At 43.1% G+C, this 18,390-nt stretch overlaps 1 protein-coding gene across 9 annotated transcripts in view; it reads left to right on the forward strand.

Annotated features, from left to right (window-relative positions):
- NR1H3 (nuclear receptor subfamily 1 group H member 3) overlaps nucleotides 1-18,390 on the forward strand; it is a 62,118-nt gene that overhangs the window by 33,636 nt on the left and 10,092 nt on the right. For 8 of the 9 annotated variants that reach the window (XM_042452255.1, XM_042452308.1, XM_042452247.1 and 5 more), the window contains 6 exons: nucleotides 1,545-1,784; nucleotides 4,518-4,784; nucleotides 5,571-5,779; nucleotides 7,410-7,589; nucleotides 11,754-11,853; nucleotides 13,108-13,221. In XM_042452255.1, coding sequence (XP_042308189.1) covers nucleotides 1,670-1,784; nucleotides 4,518-4,784; nucleotides 5,571-5,779; nucleotides 7,410-7,589; nucleotides 11,754-11,853; nucleotides 13,108-13,221 — 985 coding nt within the window. In that variant the 5' untranslated portion in view covers nucleotides 1,545-1,669. The remainder of the gene's footprint in view (nucleotides 1-1,544; nucleotides 1,785-4,517; nucleotides 4,785-5,570; nucleotides 5,780-7,409; nucleotides 7,590-11,753; nucleotides 11,854-13,107; nucleotides 13,222-18,390) is intronic. The other variant, XM_042452317.1, reaches the window with a different exon arrangement.

Below are 18,390 nucleotides of genomic sequence, written 5' to 3' on the forward strand. Positions count from 1 at the left end.
TTTGTATACATTGAACCTTTGGAAAGTAAAAGTGTCACTACCTCAGCCACCCATGAAAGAAGTTTTGTTTTTTGGAATAATGCAGATTTTGGAATTACGGATAAAGAAAACTCAACCTGTACGCTTGTTACTTGGAAATCAGGTTTCTTGAAACTTAAAAGGACAAATAAAAATTTACTTGGTAGTATTAATTGTATCTGGATCACTAAATCTGATGTTACCAGGGCATCAGTTTGGAATTCTTTTCACAGAGCCTCAAAATCCTTAATTTCTGCTCAAAAGTTTTCCAAAGGGTTGAAGGAATAATATCTAGCATTCACCCCTTTCTGTCCTCATACCCTGTTATAGACACCTGTAGTAGTAATTCTCATGTCTACAAAGTGGGCAGAAGGTTATTTCATCTATGTTCTGTTGGGGGGAAATACCCTCAGCCATTTCAGCTAAACTGGGAAAGAAGCGAGAGGAAACAAAGCCTTCCATTCCCGACCTTCTGCCACTGTAGGTGCTGATATGAATGACAGTGTGTGGGCAGAAACAAAACTGTAACTTTTTCCTGGTTACAATATCAGCAGCAGTAAAGTATAAAGATCCCACCATCCTTCAGCACATTCTCTGACTTGGGTTCTTATCCAAGAAGTCCTAGCCCCATTAGGAACTGTTTTCATACTGCCCAAATTAGTGCCGTGCTCAGCAAGCCTGCACTCTCCTCTACTTGCACATGCAAACTTCCATCATTTTTCAGAAGAAAACAGAAACAGAGATGTGGCTGTGCCACATCAGACCGTGACCAAAGGTGTGTGTCACATCAACAAATATTAATGAGGAAGAATACACAAAACTACAATTTTAAGCAGAGAAAACCTGGGAACTATGTACTGAATTTAGGAAGGTCAAGCATCTGCCCCCTTCTCTCCTGTTCCACTGAGTTCAAAGTACAAACTACTTTTGTACTTTGAATTCAATTTGCAGCAATTGAGTGAGTCAAGTACAAAAAGGGCAAAATGGGAGAAGGTCTGAGAAACTGGGACATTTAAAAGCGGCTGAGAAACTGGGATTAAATTGGGTTGTCCCTGCTCCCACTGTGACCGCTGGAGGCTATGAGGCCCCTGTCATACAAAAGTCCTTCATTTCTAGATAGATGTAAGAATACTAACAAGACCAGGAACATAGGGATCATACCTAACATTATATTAGGCAGATTGCTGGAAATGGGCGGAATGGTGACAATTGCACTGCCAGTTTAGACAGAAAATTAATGAATGAATTGTACAAAGCTTTATCTGTTTCATTGTGTCTTGTTTTACTTTGCTAGCTTTAATATTTTTATTGCACTATAAAAAGTTTTAAAGTTCATGCTTATGAATGTTTGTCTTGGCTGTCTTTCAACTAGTGGAAAGGTAGGATACATGTTATCCTAACAAAAAAGAAATAAATGTACCAAAAAAAAAAGTTTTCCATGAAAAAGAGGAGGGATGGCTATTCTTAGGGAACAAAACAGTAATCAGGTTTCTAGATGACTTCAAGAATTGTGTTTTCTTTCTTAGCTTTCAGCTTTCTTCCAGAAGCAACTCAATTTTGCAAAGATTATTGTAATATTGGATATGTTGACCATGATCATAACCATGGTTTAGAGATGAGAAGAATATGACCCTGTCTAAGGAAGGCCAGCATGGGTCCTACACAACTTGTGGCACAGAATCATGGGAAGAAGACAAGTGTATTTGACATGGAGGAGAAAGGTTTTGCACTTTTCCATACCTCAGGAATTTCTCCTGAGCATATAGGTAAGACCAAGACTTTTATTTCAACCACGGTGAGCACAGCTTTTGAGCAGAGTAAGCACTTATAAGTACAGTACATGATATGAAACAGGACAGCAGAGTGAACTAGTGGCATTCTGAATTGTACATCATATTTATGGGGGTAATTTTTAAAAGTGCTTTCCAGGCATTAAATTCCCATTCATGCAACTCTATCAAATAGTAAATTACAAGGTGTGGGGATGTTTAGCAATGAATGGAGTTTACTACTGTGTTTTGTGTGTGTCTAGTTTTGGAAAAATGCTAGCGGACTGTGTGTGCTGGAGAGAAAGTTGAGGACAGGCAAAAATGTTGGTTTTCTTAAAGTGGGAATGCTGTTCATGATCTGTGTATACATTCCTTTTTCTGCTTTGCATTTTTTATTGCTTCAAAGGCCTGTAAACACTAACTGAAAGTAATAGTCAAACATACACACACGCACACAAGGAAAATATGTGTGTACCTTACAACATAGGTAGCAATGATCTTTTCGATTTCTCATCAAAAATAGTAAGACTCCAGCCAGAGTGAATTAAACAATGCTGCCCTCCACTGGTTAGCCTGATAAAGACCAACCATCTTAGAACCATGTTGTGTTTGTATGTGTGTGTGCGCCTTCAAGTCACCTCTTAACTTATGGCAGCCCCATGAATATAGCTGAGGAATAGTTAGAGGTGGTTTTGCCACTTTCTTTCTCTGAAATATACCCTATAGCATCTGGTATTTATTGGCAGTTTCCCATCCAAGTGTTAACCAGGGTTGACCCATCTTAGCTGCCAAGATCAGAGAGGTTCTGGTGCCTTTTAGGGTATTTAAGCCCTCCAGAATCATGTTAGGAGAAGAATTTGTTTTGCTTATGTGTCTCATATATCCTATATATGCTATCATTTCTGTATCTGAAAGTCTTCAAGGAACGCTGACCTCCAAGTCCTTTAAGAATCACATATAAATAGTAGGGTGAGACACACAGACGTCATCATAATACTGGCATAAAACCTCACAGACTTGGAACAACTACGAAGAAAGATCAAGAAAGAAAGTGCAAAGGCAGGCTTCCTGCTGAACATAAAGAAAACAAAAATAATGAACATGGAGAACTTACACAAATTCAACCTAAACAATGAGGAAATAGAAATAGGAAAAGCATTCTCATATCTAAGATCAAACATTGAAAGGAATGGGGACTGCAGACAGGAAATCAGAAGAAGATTAAGAATGGGGAGTGTGGCTATGAAAGAACTAGAAAAGATTCTAAAATGCAAAGCTATACAATGGACCACAAAAGTTAGAATCATAAAAGCCATTGTGTTCCTTATTACCTTGTATGGATGTGAGAGCTGGACAGTTAAGAAAGAAGATAGGAAGAAAATCAATTCATTTGAGATGTGGTGCTGGAGAAGAGTGCGGAGGATCCCATGGACAGCCAAAAAGCCAAACAAATGGGCTCTAGAACAAATCAAGCCAGAAATCTCCCTGGAAACTAAGGCCTGTTACAGACTGCCAAAATAAAGCTGCTTCGGGTCTCTTTGGAGATATGCTATTTAAATGATGCATGGGTCCTAAGAGTCCGGAGGTCGCACCAAAGCCACACTCCATTCCTAAGCACTGGAGTGCAGCTTTTGTGCAGCTTCCGGATTCTTAGGACCCATGCATCATTTAAATAGCATATCTCCAAAGAGACCCGAAGCAGCTTTATTTTGGCAGTCTGTAACAGGCCTAAGTTTAGTAAACTAAGGCTGTTGAACTTTGGCCACATCATGAGAAGGCATGGTTCATTGAAAAAAACAATAATGCTAGGAAAAGTGGAGGGAAGCCGAAAGAAAGGAAGGATACATGCTAGATGGATGGACCCTATTAAGGAAGTCACGGATATACGTTTACAGGAACTAAGTAGAGCAGTATAGGACAGAGGTTCTTGGAGCTGCCTCATCCACAGGGTAACCATGGGTCAACATCGATTCGAGGGCAGTTAACAACAACAACAGCAAAAATGGTAAGCAGTTGCCAGGTTTCCTAGAGCTCACTAGGGAAGATTTAGATTTATGTGTCTGTGTGCACCTCTAATATTCTAGCTTTATATGTGTACCTCTTTAGATTTATGTGTCTGTGTTGTGTACAGGAGATTGTGTACAGATTTCTGTACAGGAGATTGTGGACTTTGCTAAGCAGTTGCCAAGTTTCCTGGAGCTCACCAGGGAAGATTTAGATTTATGTGTCTGTGCACCTCTAATATTCTAGCTTTATATGTGCAGGCAGATTTTAATGGAATGGGAGATGGTATAGTCCTAAGAAGCATATTGACAACTTCTGCATTGGTGCCAAGAACTCTTAGTTGCTGTGTATGGCACAAGGAATATGTGACAAAGGCTTTGTTAAGAACTTAACTGGAGGAGGAAAATCTGCCAGCAGTTCAGCCTAGGCCTTTACTTGCCTTGATTGGACCAAGATGTGGTATCTGCATGTTCTGCAGCTTGTGTGGAAGGACTTCTGCCAACTTTACTTTATGAGAAACAAAGCTTAGAAAGCCTTAAAGACTACAACTTCCATTGTCCCATGGCCAGTACTATCAGTGGCCATATTGACTGAGAGATTCTGGAAGCTGCAGTCCCCAAAAGTAAATTTTCCAAGCTCTGACAGAACTTGTCTTTGTCTTTGTATGGGCAGACCTAATTTCATGTCCTCTCCTTCATGTGTTTCCTTCCTTCTGTACTTTTATAGAAAGACCATCTCTAAAACGGAAAAAGGGCCCAGCTCCCAAGATGCTTGGGAATGAGGTGTGTAGTGTGTGTGGGGACAAGGCCTCAGGCTTCCACTACAACGTCTTGAGCTGTGAGGGCTGCAAGGGCTTTTTCCGACGCAGCGTCATCAAGGGTGCGCAATATATTTGCAAGAATGGTGGCAGGTGTGAAATGGACATGTACATGCGTCGAAAGTGTCAAGAGTGCCGCTTGCGCAAATGCCAAGAGGCAGGCATGCGAGAACAGTGTAAGTGGCAGGAATGGCTATATAAGAGCAACATGGGAAAGAAGGATCTGGGCAAAGATAATTTATAGGAACAATGGAGCTCCTTACTGCCTAAAATATTCTGCTGCATTACGATAATCTAACTCTATGCTCAGAATTAGAGCAGACAGTATGAATAACATAATATTCTTAATTTGAAAATATTTATTTCAGTTATAATTTTTGAATTTTCACTTAATTCAGAATATTGAGGCCTGTTAAAAAGCAAGCATGGAGAGGAATTCAGCCAGTGACAGGAGAGAAAATGAGCAGATAATCATTAGGAAACATGAAGAGGGCAGATACATAGAGTATAAACTCCCTTTTATATAGAGTTTGCATCGTCCTTAGGGATTTATAACCTTTAGGCAGCTGTGAATGAACAGTATGATATATTTTCACAGTCATGCCATCTGTAAGCTTATTTTCATATTTGAAAAAATTAAACCAACAAAAAAAGGGTCAGGAAGCAGAAATGTGCAGGAAGCCAGATTTACACTATGGGTTTATGGTGTGAATGAAACATGAATAGTCTGACTGAACAGAAGCAGTATAAAGAAAAGCCTTCCAACAGGATGCGGATGCCAGCCTTCGATGCAGAATTATAATGCAGCTCGATACCTAGGAAATAAGAGATGCTGAGACATGTGTTTTCAGCCTTATGTAGTGAGGGGAAGTGTCCTTGAGGCTTTTATTCTCTTGGTGACTATGCAGTTTTGTGTGGCTGGCTGCAATTTCACTATTTTCTGTTCTATGCTATATGTTTAGGTGTTCTCTCTGAGGAGCAAATCCAGCTGAAGAAACTTAAGAAGCAGGAAGATGGTCAGGCCAGGGTGGTGGTTGTGCGCCAGAACTCACCATCCCCTCCGGTCCCCCCTCCTCAAATGACAGCAGAGCAGCTTGACATGATAGAGAAGATTGTGTCAGCCCAGCAGCAGTGCAACCAACGCTCTTTCTCAGACAGGCTCAAAGTGACGGTAAAGGCACATGTTAGGCAGTCTTTAAACTGGAATTAAAAAAAAAAATCTGCCACCATCTGCCTTCAGTAAAAAGATGCAAAATGTTCCTTTGGCATGTTTGTCAAAATTTTGAGGAAGTGCTGAACAGATATGTTGTTTCTTCATTTTATTTATTTATTTATTTATTTAATATGCTGCCTTTCTCCCAGAAAGGGACCCAAGGCAGCTCATAGATAAAATATAACTTCATGGCAGATAGATAAGCCCTGACAGCAACTTGCATGCACATATGTATGTATGTATGTATGTAACTAGACATAGGATTTTATCACACTGGATGAATCCTGGTCAAAAACTAGATTTAAAAATAGAAAAAACCTACAAATGCGGGATGTTTTTCGACATTTGCCCAAGAGAGAAATAATGCAAAAATAACCCAAACGGAAAGTCAACAAAATTGACTTCTTTTTACTTTCGTGAAATTTCGAAAGTACAAAGGAGTCATTTTTGATGACTTTCCGTTTGGGTTATTTCCGTATTATTTCTCTTTCAAGCAAATGCGTCTGAAAACATCCTGCATTTGCGGGTGTTTTCCGAATGTTAAAATCCCGTTTTGTATGGGATTTAAGCAATTTGCCTGCATGTGATAAAGTCCATATACGTACATGCACATATGGCATAGGACCTGGTGTGAGACCTAAGTTCACAAACTTTGAATAAGATCAGCTAAAACCTGATAACAGAAATTAAAACACAATTTAAAAATCATCACATTAAAACATAGATTAACAGTACTGTATATAAAACCATTCAGAAGCATAAAAATACTGAAAAATAGGACACACGCCTCTTAAAAAGTCTATTTGGAAGCAATTACTCATTAGATGTCTGCTTGATCAAAAAGGTCTTTGGCTTCTGGTGAATGGAGAGCAGAGAGGAGCACAACCTAGTCAGTGGAAGAGAATTTCATGGGATGGAGCAGCCATGGAGAAGGCTGTCTTCCACCTCCTAGCTAAATGGGCCTGTGATGGTGGTGGACCTGAGAGAAAGCTTTCCTTTGAGGACCTTCAGTCTGGCAGGTTTATATAGGGAGATACGATCTTTCAGATAGGCTGGACCTAAGCTTCATAGGGCTTTGAATTGCAGCAGAATATGAAATGGTAGCCAATGAATCTCTTTCAACAAGGGAGTTATATGCTCCCAGTGACTAGCCCCAGTCTGCATTCTGTCTGAAGCATTTTGGACTCACTAAAGTTTCCAAACAGCTTTCAAAGGGAACCTCATGTAAAGTGTTACAGTTCTTTTCACCCTCTACAGGTTGGGGAAAGAGGCCTGAGCCCCTCAATGGGAAGTAGATGGAAGCTTGAATTTGCTAGCTGGGGAGCAGGGTACCTCACCTGGACATGATTCTGAAGGAATGTGTGACACATGGTTTTTGGGGTGGTGAGATAACAGTCTAGACAATGAACAGCAGACAATTGGGTGTGGGGGACTGTTTGTATTGTAGGTGAGCAAAAACTGTGAGGCGATGTGGAAGAAGTGATATATTTCTCATCCATTTCAGCAGGCTTTCTGCTTTTGCTTCCTCCCTTTACTGAACTGTGCCTTCCTTCCTTCTTCTCTGCTTGGCTTCCTCGTTGATTTGCAGCCATGGCCTCAAATTTCAGACCCCCTTCATCGTGAAGCACGACAACAACGCTTTGCTCATTTCACGGAGCTTGCAATCCTTTCTGTACAGGAGATTGTGGACTTTGCTAAGCAGTTGCCAGGTTTCCTGGAGCTCACCAGGGAAGATCAGATTGCTCTTCTGAAGACATCTACAATAGAGGTAAGCCTGACCTCTATCATGACTCTTGCCAGGAGTGACCATTGCAATTAACAGTGAGAGTTGCAAGCACCCACACCCATACCCTTCTTCCTTGCAGAATATTCATTGAAGAAGAGACTTTTATGTCCTGGTTAATCTGAGCTGAACAGTACAAATTTTAGGAGCAGAAAGCATGGAAGAGTCCATACATTTGAACATAATTCCAGCCATTCCAAGCTAGAATTGCTTTCCAATGAGGAGCTTTTGAAACCAGGAGATATGTTGCAGAAAGTAAAGCTTGAGCACTTGTCTGTATATCACCCCTTATTCCCGGCAATAGGAAGCTGTTTGGGATGGTTCTAGTTTTCAGCCACTCTTATCACAGAAACAATAGCAGGTGAAACAGTAATTGAATTTAAAATCCAAGTATGGTTTCACTGAAAGACGCTAGCTGAGATCTTAAGAATATTCAGTAAACAAAAGTTCACAGAAGGGGGCTTTCCATCTCCCACTCTCCCCTGAAGCTCTTCAAGCCATTCTAGACGTGCTTTATGTTTTACTCAATGAATAGCCTTATCATACGGAAGTTTTTGCAGCTCCATTCCGGGGTGACTGTGGGTCCAACGGTGCGAATTCACGTTATAACGTGAATGTTTTATCACACATGATTTCTTTCTATGGGCACTTCTTCCGTGGTGCTTCTACAGTGAATCCAAAGTGACTCCTCATTTTGGTGAAATCGGAAAAAAGTGAATTCACAGAATTTGCTTTCAAGATCACTTCGATTTCACTCTGAATTGGCCTGGTGTGGAATGCAACTTTGCTTCTGCTCTGGTACACCACCGTAAACCCTCCGAGTTGCAAATTTCCCATGATGCAGCACTGTAATTTCCCCGCATTTCCTTTTGGTGGTCCTTTCACTTTCAGGGCAACTTTTAGGGCAACTCATTTTTTGGAATATATATATTTGTGTATGTGCGTGAATGTGAATATACAGATATGTATATCTATCTAGCTATCATCTATCTATCTATGTGTGTGCTGAAATTGCTGAAATGGAAGGGAAAATAAAAAAGGGGGATGAAGAAGACACAGAAATAGTCACGAGGCAGATATTCACACAATCACGCAATTAAGCGAAACAGGGAACAAGTACTTGCGCCCCTTTTCACCCCGGAAACGTACAAAGTCACAATGTGTTCAGACCCCCACTGAGCATGCGCAAGGTTGCCGATTCAAATTGAATCCCACTGGTGTGGTAATACAATTTGCACTCACTCCGCTTTGCTTGAATCCGCATTACGTGGCTTGCCTTGGATTCGATTCCCCCTTAATAATAATAATAATAAAATTTTTATTTATATGCCACCCTTCCTCCGATCAGGGCGGCTCACAACATAATTAAAATACAAACAATTCCAATAAAAACATATTTAAAAACAAACCAACAGTAAAGCCCCAAAGCCCAACCTCTTGGCCACGAAAGAGAGGAGGGAGGCCCACAGGATATTTACTCGGGGAATGCCTGTTGGAATAGGAAGGTTTTGAGGTCCTTCCTAAATTGGGCCAGGGTGGTGGACGAGCGGAGCTCTGTGGGCAGCGCATTCCAAAGGGCTGGGGCAGCTATGGAGAACGACCTCCGAGTGGTGGAGGCCAACCTAGCCCCAGGCACCTTCAGTAGCTGCTGCCCAGACGTTCTGAGAGTGCGAGGCGGAATGTACGGGGAGAGGCGGTCCTTCAGGTATCCTGGGCCCAAGCCATTTAGGGCTTTATAGGTAATTACCAACACCTTATATTGAGCTTGGAAGCGAATGGGCAGCCAATGAAGATCTTTTAAAACTGGTGTTATATGGCTGGTCCTGGACGCACCAGTGACCAGCCGGGCTGCCATATTTTGCACCATTTGCAGCTTCCGAGTTTGGTATAAGGGTTGCCCCATGTAGAGTACGTTGCAGAAATCCAGTCTCGAAGTTACCAGAGCATGTACAACAGTTTCTAGGTCCCTCTGAGCCAGGTATGGGCGCAGCTGGCGAATCAGCCGAAGCTGATAACAAGTGCTCTTGACTGTCGCATTCACCTGAGCAGTCAGGTGAAGCGACGAGTCAAGAAGCACCCCCAGACTGCGCACGGAGTCCTTCACAGGGAGCGTGACCCCGTTCAGGACAGGTGGAACCACCGCCATTCCTGGACCAGGGGAACCTATCACTAGTACCTCCGTTTTCTCTGGATTCAATTTGAGTTGGTTTTCCCTCATCCAGCCCATTACTGACTCCAGACAGGCCGCGAGAGGAGAGACTCCATCCCCAGTCACTGCATCAGTCGGAGACATAGAGAAAATAATTTGGGTGTCATCAGCGTACTGATAACCCCGCGCCCCATGTCTCCGAATGATCTCTCCCAGCGGTTTCATGTAAATGTTAAATAGCATGGGAGACAGAATGGCCCCTTGAGGGACCCCAGTTTTAAGGGGCCTCTCATCGGAGCACACGTCTCCCAGCTGCACCATCTGGGACCTCCCCGAGAGGTAGGAACGGAACCACTGGAGCGCAGTGCCCCCGATTCCCACCTCTGCGAGGCGCCCCAGAAGGATACCATGGTCTATGGTATCGAAAGCCGCTGAGATGTCCAAGAGCACCAACAGGGACACGCTTCCCCTGTCGATGCTCAGACGGAGATCATCGACCAAGGCGACCATGGCCGTCTCAACCCCGTAACCCGCCCGGAAGCCAGTTTGAAATGGGTCCAGATAATCCGTTTCATCCAAGACCGCCTGAAGCTGGATCGCAACCGCCCTCTCGATCACCTTTCCCAAAAATGGTAGCAGCGAAACAGGCCGATAATTATTATGTACCAGGGGGTCAAGGGAGGGCTTTTTTAGGATCGGTCTTACTATGGCCAATTTAAGATCCGATGGAAATAGCCCATCCCTTAAAGATGTATTAATTATCCGGCGTAACAAAGATGTTACCGCCGGCCCCCCCTGGGCCGCTAACCACGAGGGACAGGGATCAAGAGAGCAGGTCGTTTTCCGAACACTTCCGAGGATCTTGTCCACATCCTCGGTACTCACCAACTCAAACTGATCCAGTTTAACATAGTCCACGGAGGCTCTGGACACTTCTACCCTAGGTTCTGCTAAAGTGTCGGCGTTCAGACCTTCGCTTATACGAGAGGTTTTATCCGCAAAAAAGTCGTTAAACAAGTCACAGCAGGCCTTAGAAGGTTCAAGGATCTGGTTCAGGGCGGGAGGGAGCTGAGTTAGCTTCCTGACCACCCTGAACAACTCTGCCGGACGCGACTCAGCGGACGCAATACGAGCACCATAGAACGAATTCTTTGTTGCTCGTATTGCCTCTCCGTAGTCCTCTAACAGTTGGTCTAGGAGAGCCTTGTCGTCTAAGCAAAGGTGTTTCCGCCAACGGTACTCTAGCCGTCGCAGAACCCGCTTCCTCGCCCGGAGATCTTCCGTATACCAGGGCTTACGTTTGGAAGCAGGCCTGAGAGGGCGCTTGGGAGCGATCCTGTGTATAGCCCTGGAAAGGCCGGTATTCCAGATACCGGTGAGGGCATCAACAGAGTCGCCGTCATTTCCAACCGTGAGCCCCTCTAAGGCTTCTCGGAACCTCTCAGGTTCCATCAGCCTTCGAGGGTGGACCATCCTAACTGGTCCACCACCCCCGGGGGGGATCTGGGAGATTCGGAAGAGCAATGGAAGGGCAACCAGGTGTGATAAAACATGTGTGTTATAATGTGAATTCGCAGAGCTGAACCAGGAGTCACCCCGGATCTGAGCTGCAAAAGCCTCTGTGTGATAAACACCGAAGTGGTCAGTGGCTCAGAGGTTTAAGTGGGGAGGAAGGAATTGACTGAAACTGAGTGCCGACAGCTTCAAGGATGGAGCTCCTGGTCACAGCAGGTATCTGCATCAGTCCCCACAAGCCTTCTGTAGCACATCTAGCCTCTTCAGTAGGGTTCCTCAAGTCTCAGGTTGGGTGGGCATGAAGGCTACAGAGAGAAGAGCAAAACAATGTCCCCATCTGTTTACCCTCTTTCTGTGAGCATTTCCTAAAATTCAAGATGCTGTTTGTTTTCTCACTGTTGACATGTATTGTGAGTGTGAAGAACGATTCTGCTGATTTCACAGAGCCAGGTATTGTATTGAATCTTCTATTTCTTTTGCTAAAGGTGATGCTGTTGGAAACATCTCGGCGCTACAATCCAGAAACAGAAAGTATTACATTTTTGAAAGATTTGAGCTATAATCGAGATGACTTTGCCAAAGCTGGTGAGCTAAACACTGTTCAGAGTATCAGCCAATTTTTTCTTCACTATGGGATTATTTAGATTTTTCTGCATTTACAAATAAAATCCAGACTTTGCTCTAATAGAAGTCATTTATGGTTCCATAATTTATGTATTTGTGTGTGTGTGCCTTTGTTGCCTCTTGGCGACTTGAAGACATATATGGAGACCCCATGAATTTCATAGGGTTTACTTAGCCAAGGAATACTGAGCCATAGATAAATCCAAACATTTACACTTCATAATCTTATTCAGTTTGTAGCTGATTCTGCAGCTCTGGAGGCTGTGAACCAGTGGATTCAATTTACAAGTAGCCCTGGTGGCGCAGTGGTTAAATGCCTGTACTGCAGCCACTCACTCAAAACCATAAGGTTGCGAGTTCAATACCAGCAAAAGGGCTCAAGCTCAACTCAGGCTTGCATCCTTCCAAAGTCGCTAAAATGAGTACCCAGATGGTTGGGAGCGATTAGCTTACACTTTGTAAACTGCTTAGGGAGTGCTTAAGTGCACTGATAAGCAGTATAGAAATGTATTTGCTATTGGTTTTGCTAGATTGTGACAAAACTTTAGTAAAAACCAGCCTACATTAAGAATGGTTTAACAGCAGAAAAAAAAAATCTCAGAAAGTGGTAGGCTCCCTTTGTTAGAGGCTGGATGCCCATCTGCCAGGGATACATTAACTGTGAATTTTCTTGTATTGACAATGAATTGGACTAAGTGATCCTTGGGTCCTTTCCAAATTTACAGTTCTGTGATTCAGGCATACATTTGCCCCTGTTAGTGATTGAATGTAACCTTAATACTTTTAGCAGTTCGTTAAAGTGAAAACTGATTATGGTTCATTGTATCCAGCTCAAATAATTCCAAAGTGATTCTGTACAGTTTTCTTATTTTGTACTCAATGGTTTTTTATGCCTAAGGTGCCTGGTCCACTAAAAATGGTTTTAATTAATGTGTGTTCATGTTTCTGGATATTGGGGTGGGTGGGCCGGCTAGCTTTTATGATTCTAAGTGGGACTAGTATATTATGTGGATTTCCTTTTGAAGAAAGTAGACAGAACGAGAGAAAAATAAAGAAGAACAAAATATGAACAGACAGTTTCCCTCAACCCTAATTAGGACCCTCTTTAATTCAAAATAGGCCCCATCAAAAATTCTAATTCAGTGCCTTTTTACATTTTCAATGTGCAAATAATTTTCTGTTTTTAATCTCCTGTTCTTTGTATTTGCCTTGCAGGCCTTCAGTTTGAATTCATTAACCCCATTTTTGGCTTTTCAAAGGGAATGAATGAATTGCAGCTTAATGATGCTGAATATGCACTTTTAATTGCAATCAGTATTTTTTCCGCAGGTAAGATGTGGGAAGACATGGAAGGTATTGATATTCATGTTTGTGTGTCTGAGTGCGGGAGCTTAGACCTTCTTAATAATCAGGCATCACACACACACACACATACACACTGTTACATACCATTCAGCAGGATCCTAATATTAGTACTGAAGAGCTGTTTGTGCTGTGCATACTAATTCATCTTTTGGAGTGTGCCTCTTTGCAGTGTGACAACAGTCCAATGCATGACTAAAACAAACTAAACCACCACCACCTCCTCCTCCCTATCTAGAAATAGTTCTAAATAAAGAACATGGACAGGCAGCTGTAGACCCCAATTTGCATTTATGTGCACATTCCTAGCTGAGTCAGCCTTAGCACATGGATTTTGCGGATTCAGGTCTGCTAAGGCTATTGATTTATCAGTTTGAAATTTCCTCTCTGGAGCCTGTTCAGCTTGCATAGAAATATTTTTGTTGTTTGCGAAGTCAAAGACTTTCATGGCCACCATCCAGTTTTTTGTGGCTTTTTCAGGCTATGTCGCCATGTTCTAGAAGAGTTTTTTCCTGACGCTTCAATGCCATCTGTGGCTGTTGTTTTATATTTGTTATATATTGCTTAAATAACAGAGGCAAGACAGGCCTACATTGTGCCAGGGAGTCTTGGTGAAGGCCTCATCTTCCCACCCTTTCCTCTCACCTGTAAGATACTTTGCTGGGTTATTCTTAGGATCTTGATAACTGCTAGTTAGGTAGCTATTTCAGTTCACTGTATTTTAATACAGAGAGAGGAGAAGGAGAGGAGCTGCTTGGCAGCCATTTTGAGACCGTGTGCTCGAGACTGTGTGCTTGTTGCTGAAGGGGTGGAGCTTCTGCAAATTTTAGTTTTAGTTTTCTTTAACTCAACAACTCTACTCAAGTGGCATCAGGTTAGAATCAGATATTGAAATAGAACCTTGCCTTTAAGTATCAGATAGCAGCTAGTACATTCCTTTAAAGAAGTATTCCCAGTAGATTGACTGTTATAGTCATTACTAAAGACTTTGCAGTATGGACAACGAGGGATCTGCTGTAGTCACCTGCAACTCTTGTGGGATGTTTCTCTTCTTGCCCACAGAAGTCGAGAACTTCACATGCACCAAGTGCAAGTTGGTAGCACTCTTGGAGGAGAAAGTGCAGCAGCTGGAGTCAAGAGTAGCTACACTTCAGCATATTAGGGAACAAGAGGATTTCCTGGACACAATAGAACTAACCATCTTGGATGAGTACCATGCAGAGGAAGATGCTAGGGTGGAAGAGGTCACTTGCCAAACAGAGGAGGCAGACAGCTGGAGGAATGTCACAAAGAGAAGTAAGCCAAGAAGGAATTGTTCTGGGAGCTTGCAGCTAGAGAATCGATTCGAAGCTCTTTCCCTTATCAAGGAGGATGAAGAAGAGCAGCATGGACAGACTTCAGGGACAGAGCAGGGGAGCCTGAGAGTCCCACCCGAGGGAACAGTCGATGCTAAGCCTCAGAGGAGGCGTGTGGTCGTAGTGGGAGACTCCTTGCTGAGGGGTACAGAAGCAGTGATATGTAGGCCTGACAAGATGTCTTGAGAGGTGTGTTGTCTTCCAGGTGCAAAGATGTGACAGAGAGGCTGACAAGACTGGTCAAGCCTACTGACAAATACCCCTTCCTTTTGGTCCATGTGGGAACTAATGATACTGCAAGACACAGCCTTCAGAACATCAAAAGGGATTACGAGGCGCTTGGTAGGAAGCTGAAAGGAATGGATGTACAGGTTGTCATCTCGTCTCTTCTGCCAGTTGAAGGGCATGGTCCAGGAAGGGAGAGGAAAATAGCGGATGTGAACAACTGGCTTCGCAGATGGTGCTGCCGAGAAGGATTTGGATTCTTCGATCATGGGCTGCGGTTCCACGAGGAGGGACTTCTTGCAACAGACGGGTTGCATCTCACGCCAGTTGGAAGAAATGTTTTTGCCAACAGTCTCAAGAACTTGATCAGGAGGGCTTTAAACTGAGTTCCGAGGGGAAGGGAGACAATATTAAGGAAGGCGAAAGGGATGGCGAAAATAGTCAAACTGACATAGAGGAAACAAGAAAAAAAGTGCAAGGACCCAACAGTGGGAGGCAAAAAATCTTGCACAGGCAGCAAGTAAAAGGGAACTATGGTCTGCGATGTCTCTACACTAATGCACAGAGCATGGGAAATAAGCAAGATGAACTCGAACTCCTAGTACAACAAAGCAAATATGATATAATAGGCATCACTGAAACCTGGTGGGATGAGTCTCATGATTGGAATGTGGAAATAGAGGGGTATAACCTTTTAAAGAGAAATAGGCCAAACAAGAAAGGAGGAGGAATAGCACTATATGTCAGAGATATTTACACCAGTGAAGAGATCCAGGACATCAATCATGGAAGCCAGGTGGAGAGCATCTGGGTAAAAATTAAAGGGGAGGGAAACAACAAGGATGTTACGGTGGGAGTCTACTACAGACCCCCAAGTCAGACTGAGGAATTGGATGATATCTTTCTAGAACAGATGACGACACAGTCAGAAAAGAGAGATGTAGTAGTGATGGGCGACTTCAACTATCCTGATATTTGCTGGAAGTCAAACTCAGCAAAATCCTCAAGGCCTAACAAATTCCTCACTTGCCTGGAAGACAATTTCATGGTCCAAAAGGTGGAAGAGGCAACAAGGGGGTCAGCTATTTTAGATCTGATCCTAACCAACAAGGATGACTTGGTTAATGGGGTGCAAGTGGTGGGATCATTAGGTGGAAGTGACCATGTTCTCCTGGAGTTTGTAATACAGTGGAAAGGAGAAGCCAGGCATAGTCAGACACGCATCCTAGACTTTAGGAGAGCGGATTTCAGTAAACTTAGAGAAGTATTGAGGGCAATTCCATGGTCAGAAATACTAAAAGATAAAGGAGTTCAGGACGGATGGGACTTTCTCAAAAGGGAGATACTGAAGGCACAATTTCAAACAGTTCCAGTGAGAAAGAAAAACGGGAGGTGTCTCAAGAAACCAGGATGGATGACTAAGGAACTTTCAACCGAGCTGAGTTTGAAACGGAACATGTATAAGAAATGGAAAAAGGGGGAAATCACAAAAAAGGAATTCAAAGAAATAGCAGGCATGTGTAGGGGTAAAGTCAGAAAAGCTAAAGCACAGAATGAACTCAGGCTTGCTAGAGAGGTTAAGAACAATAAAAAGGGCTTTTTTGGATATGTCCGCAGCAAAAGGAAGAAGAAGGAAACGGTAGGGCCACTGCGTGGAGAAGATGGCAAAATGCTAACAGAAGACAGAGAAAAGGCAGAATTACTCAACACCTTCTTTGCCTCAGTCTTCTCAGAAAAGGCAAAGGGTGCTCAACCTGAGGATAATGGAGCAGAGGACAGGATAGGGGCATTTCAGTACAGAATAAGTAAAGAGATAGTAGAGGAACACCTTATTAATCTAAATGAATTTAAGTCTCCGGGACAGATGAACTCCATCCAAGGGTATTAAAAGAACTGGCAAATGTAATATCGGAGCCATTGCCAATAATCTTTGAAAACTCCTGGAAAACAGGAGAGATCCCAGCAGACTGGCGGAGGGCAAACGTTGTCCCCATCTTCAAAAAGGGGAAAAAAGAGGATCCCAACAATTATCGTCCAGTTAGTCTGACATCAGTACTAGGAAAGATTCTGGAGCAGATCATTAAACAGAGAGTCTGTGAACATCTAGAAGGCAATGCCATAATCACAAAAAGTCAACATGGGTTTCAGAGAAACAAATCATGCCAGACAAACCTGATCTCTTTCTTTGATAAAATTACCAGCTTGGTAGATGAAGGGAATGCTGTGGATATAGTATATCTTGATTTCAGTAAGGCCTTTGACAAAGTTCCTCATGACATTCTTGCAAACAAGCTTGTAAAATGTGGGCTAGACAAAGGAACTGTTAAATGGATCTGTAATTGGTTGACCGGCCGAACCCAAAGGGTGCTCAACAATGGCTCCTTTTCATCCTGGAGAAAAGTGACCAGTGGGGTCCCACAGGGCTCTGTCCTGGGCCCAGTGCTATTCAACATCTTTATCAATGACCTGGATGACAGAATTGGGAGCATACTTATCAAATTTGCAGATGATACCAAATTAGGGGGAATAGCTAATACCCCAGAGGACAGGATCAAGATTCAAAATGACCTGAATAGACTAGAAAGCTGGGCCAAAGCTAACAAAATGAAATTCAACACGGAGAAATGTAAGGTATTGCACTTAGGGCGGAAAAATAAAATGCACAGATATAGGATGGGTGACACCTGGCTGAATGAAACTACGTGTGAAAGGGATCTAGGAGTCCAAGTAGACCACAAGTTGAACATGAGTGAACAGTGTGATGCGGCAGCTAAAAAGGCCAATGCTATTTTAGGCTGCATCAATAGAAGTATAGTGTCTAAATCAAGAGAAGTAATAGTGCCACTGTATTCTGCTCTGGTCAGGCCCCACCTAGAATATTGTGTCCAGTTCTGGGTGCCACAATTCAGAAAGGACATTGAGAAACTGGAGCGTGTCCAAAGGAGGGCGACAAAAATGGTGAAAGGTCTGGAAACCATGCCCTATGAGGAACGACTTAGGGAGCTGGGGATGTTTAGCCTGGAGAAAAGAAGGTTAAGAGGTGATATGATCGCCCTGTTTAAATATTTGAAGGGATGTCATATTGAAGAGGGAGCAAGCTTGTTTTCTGCTGCTCCAGAGAACAGGACCCGGAACAATGGATGCAAGCTGTAGGAAAAGAGATTCCACCTGAACATTAGGAGGAACTTCCTGACAGTTAGGGCTGTTCGACAATGGAATGCACTCCCTCGGAGGGTGATAGAGTCTCCTTCCTTGGAGGTCTTTAAACAGAGGCTGGATGGCCATCTGTCAGGGATGCTTTGATTTGGATTTCCTGCATGGCAGGGGGTTGGACTGGATGGCCCTAGTGGTCTCTTCCAACTCTACGATTCTATGATTCTATGATTATTTCTCAGTTTTTCCCTGTTTTGATTCTTTGATAAATATATGCGGTGTGTGGTGCTGGCACTATCTCTTAGGAATGTACCAAGAGTATCTTGCAACGTGCCCAGTGTCAAAGGGTTGGAAATGCAGACATGCTGGTCTATCACACTGTCTGATGTATATAAGTTGCATA

The sequence above is a fragment of the Sceloporus undulatus genome, chromosome 1 (assembly GCF_019175285.1).
Source record: "Sceloporus undulatus isolate JIND9_A2432 ecotype Alabama chromosome 1, SceUnd_v1.1, whole genome shotgun sequence".
Lineage (NCBI taxonomy): Eukaryota > Metazoa > Chordata > Lepidosauria > Squamata > Phrynosomatidae > Sceloporus > Sceloporus undulatus.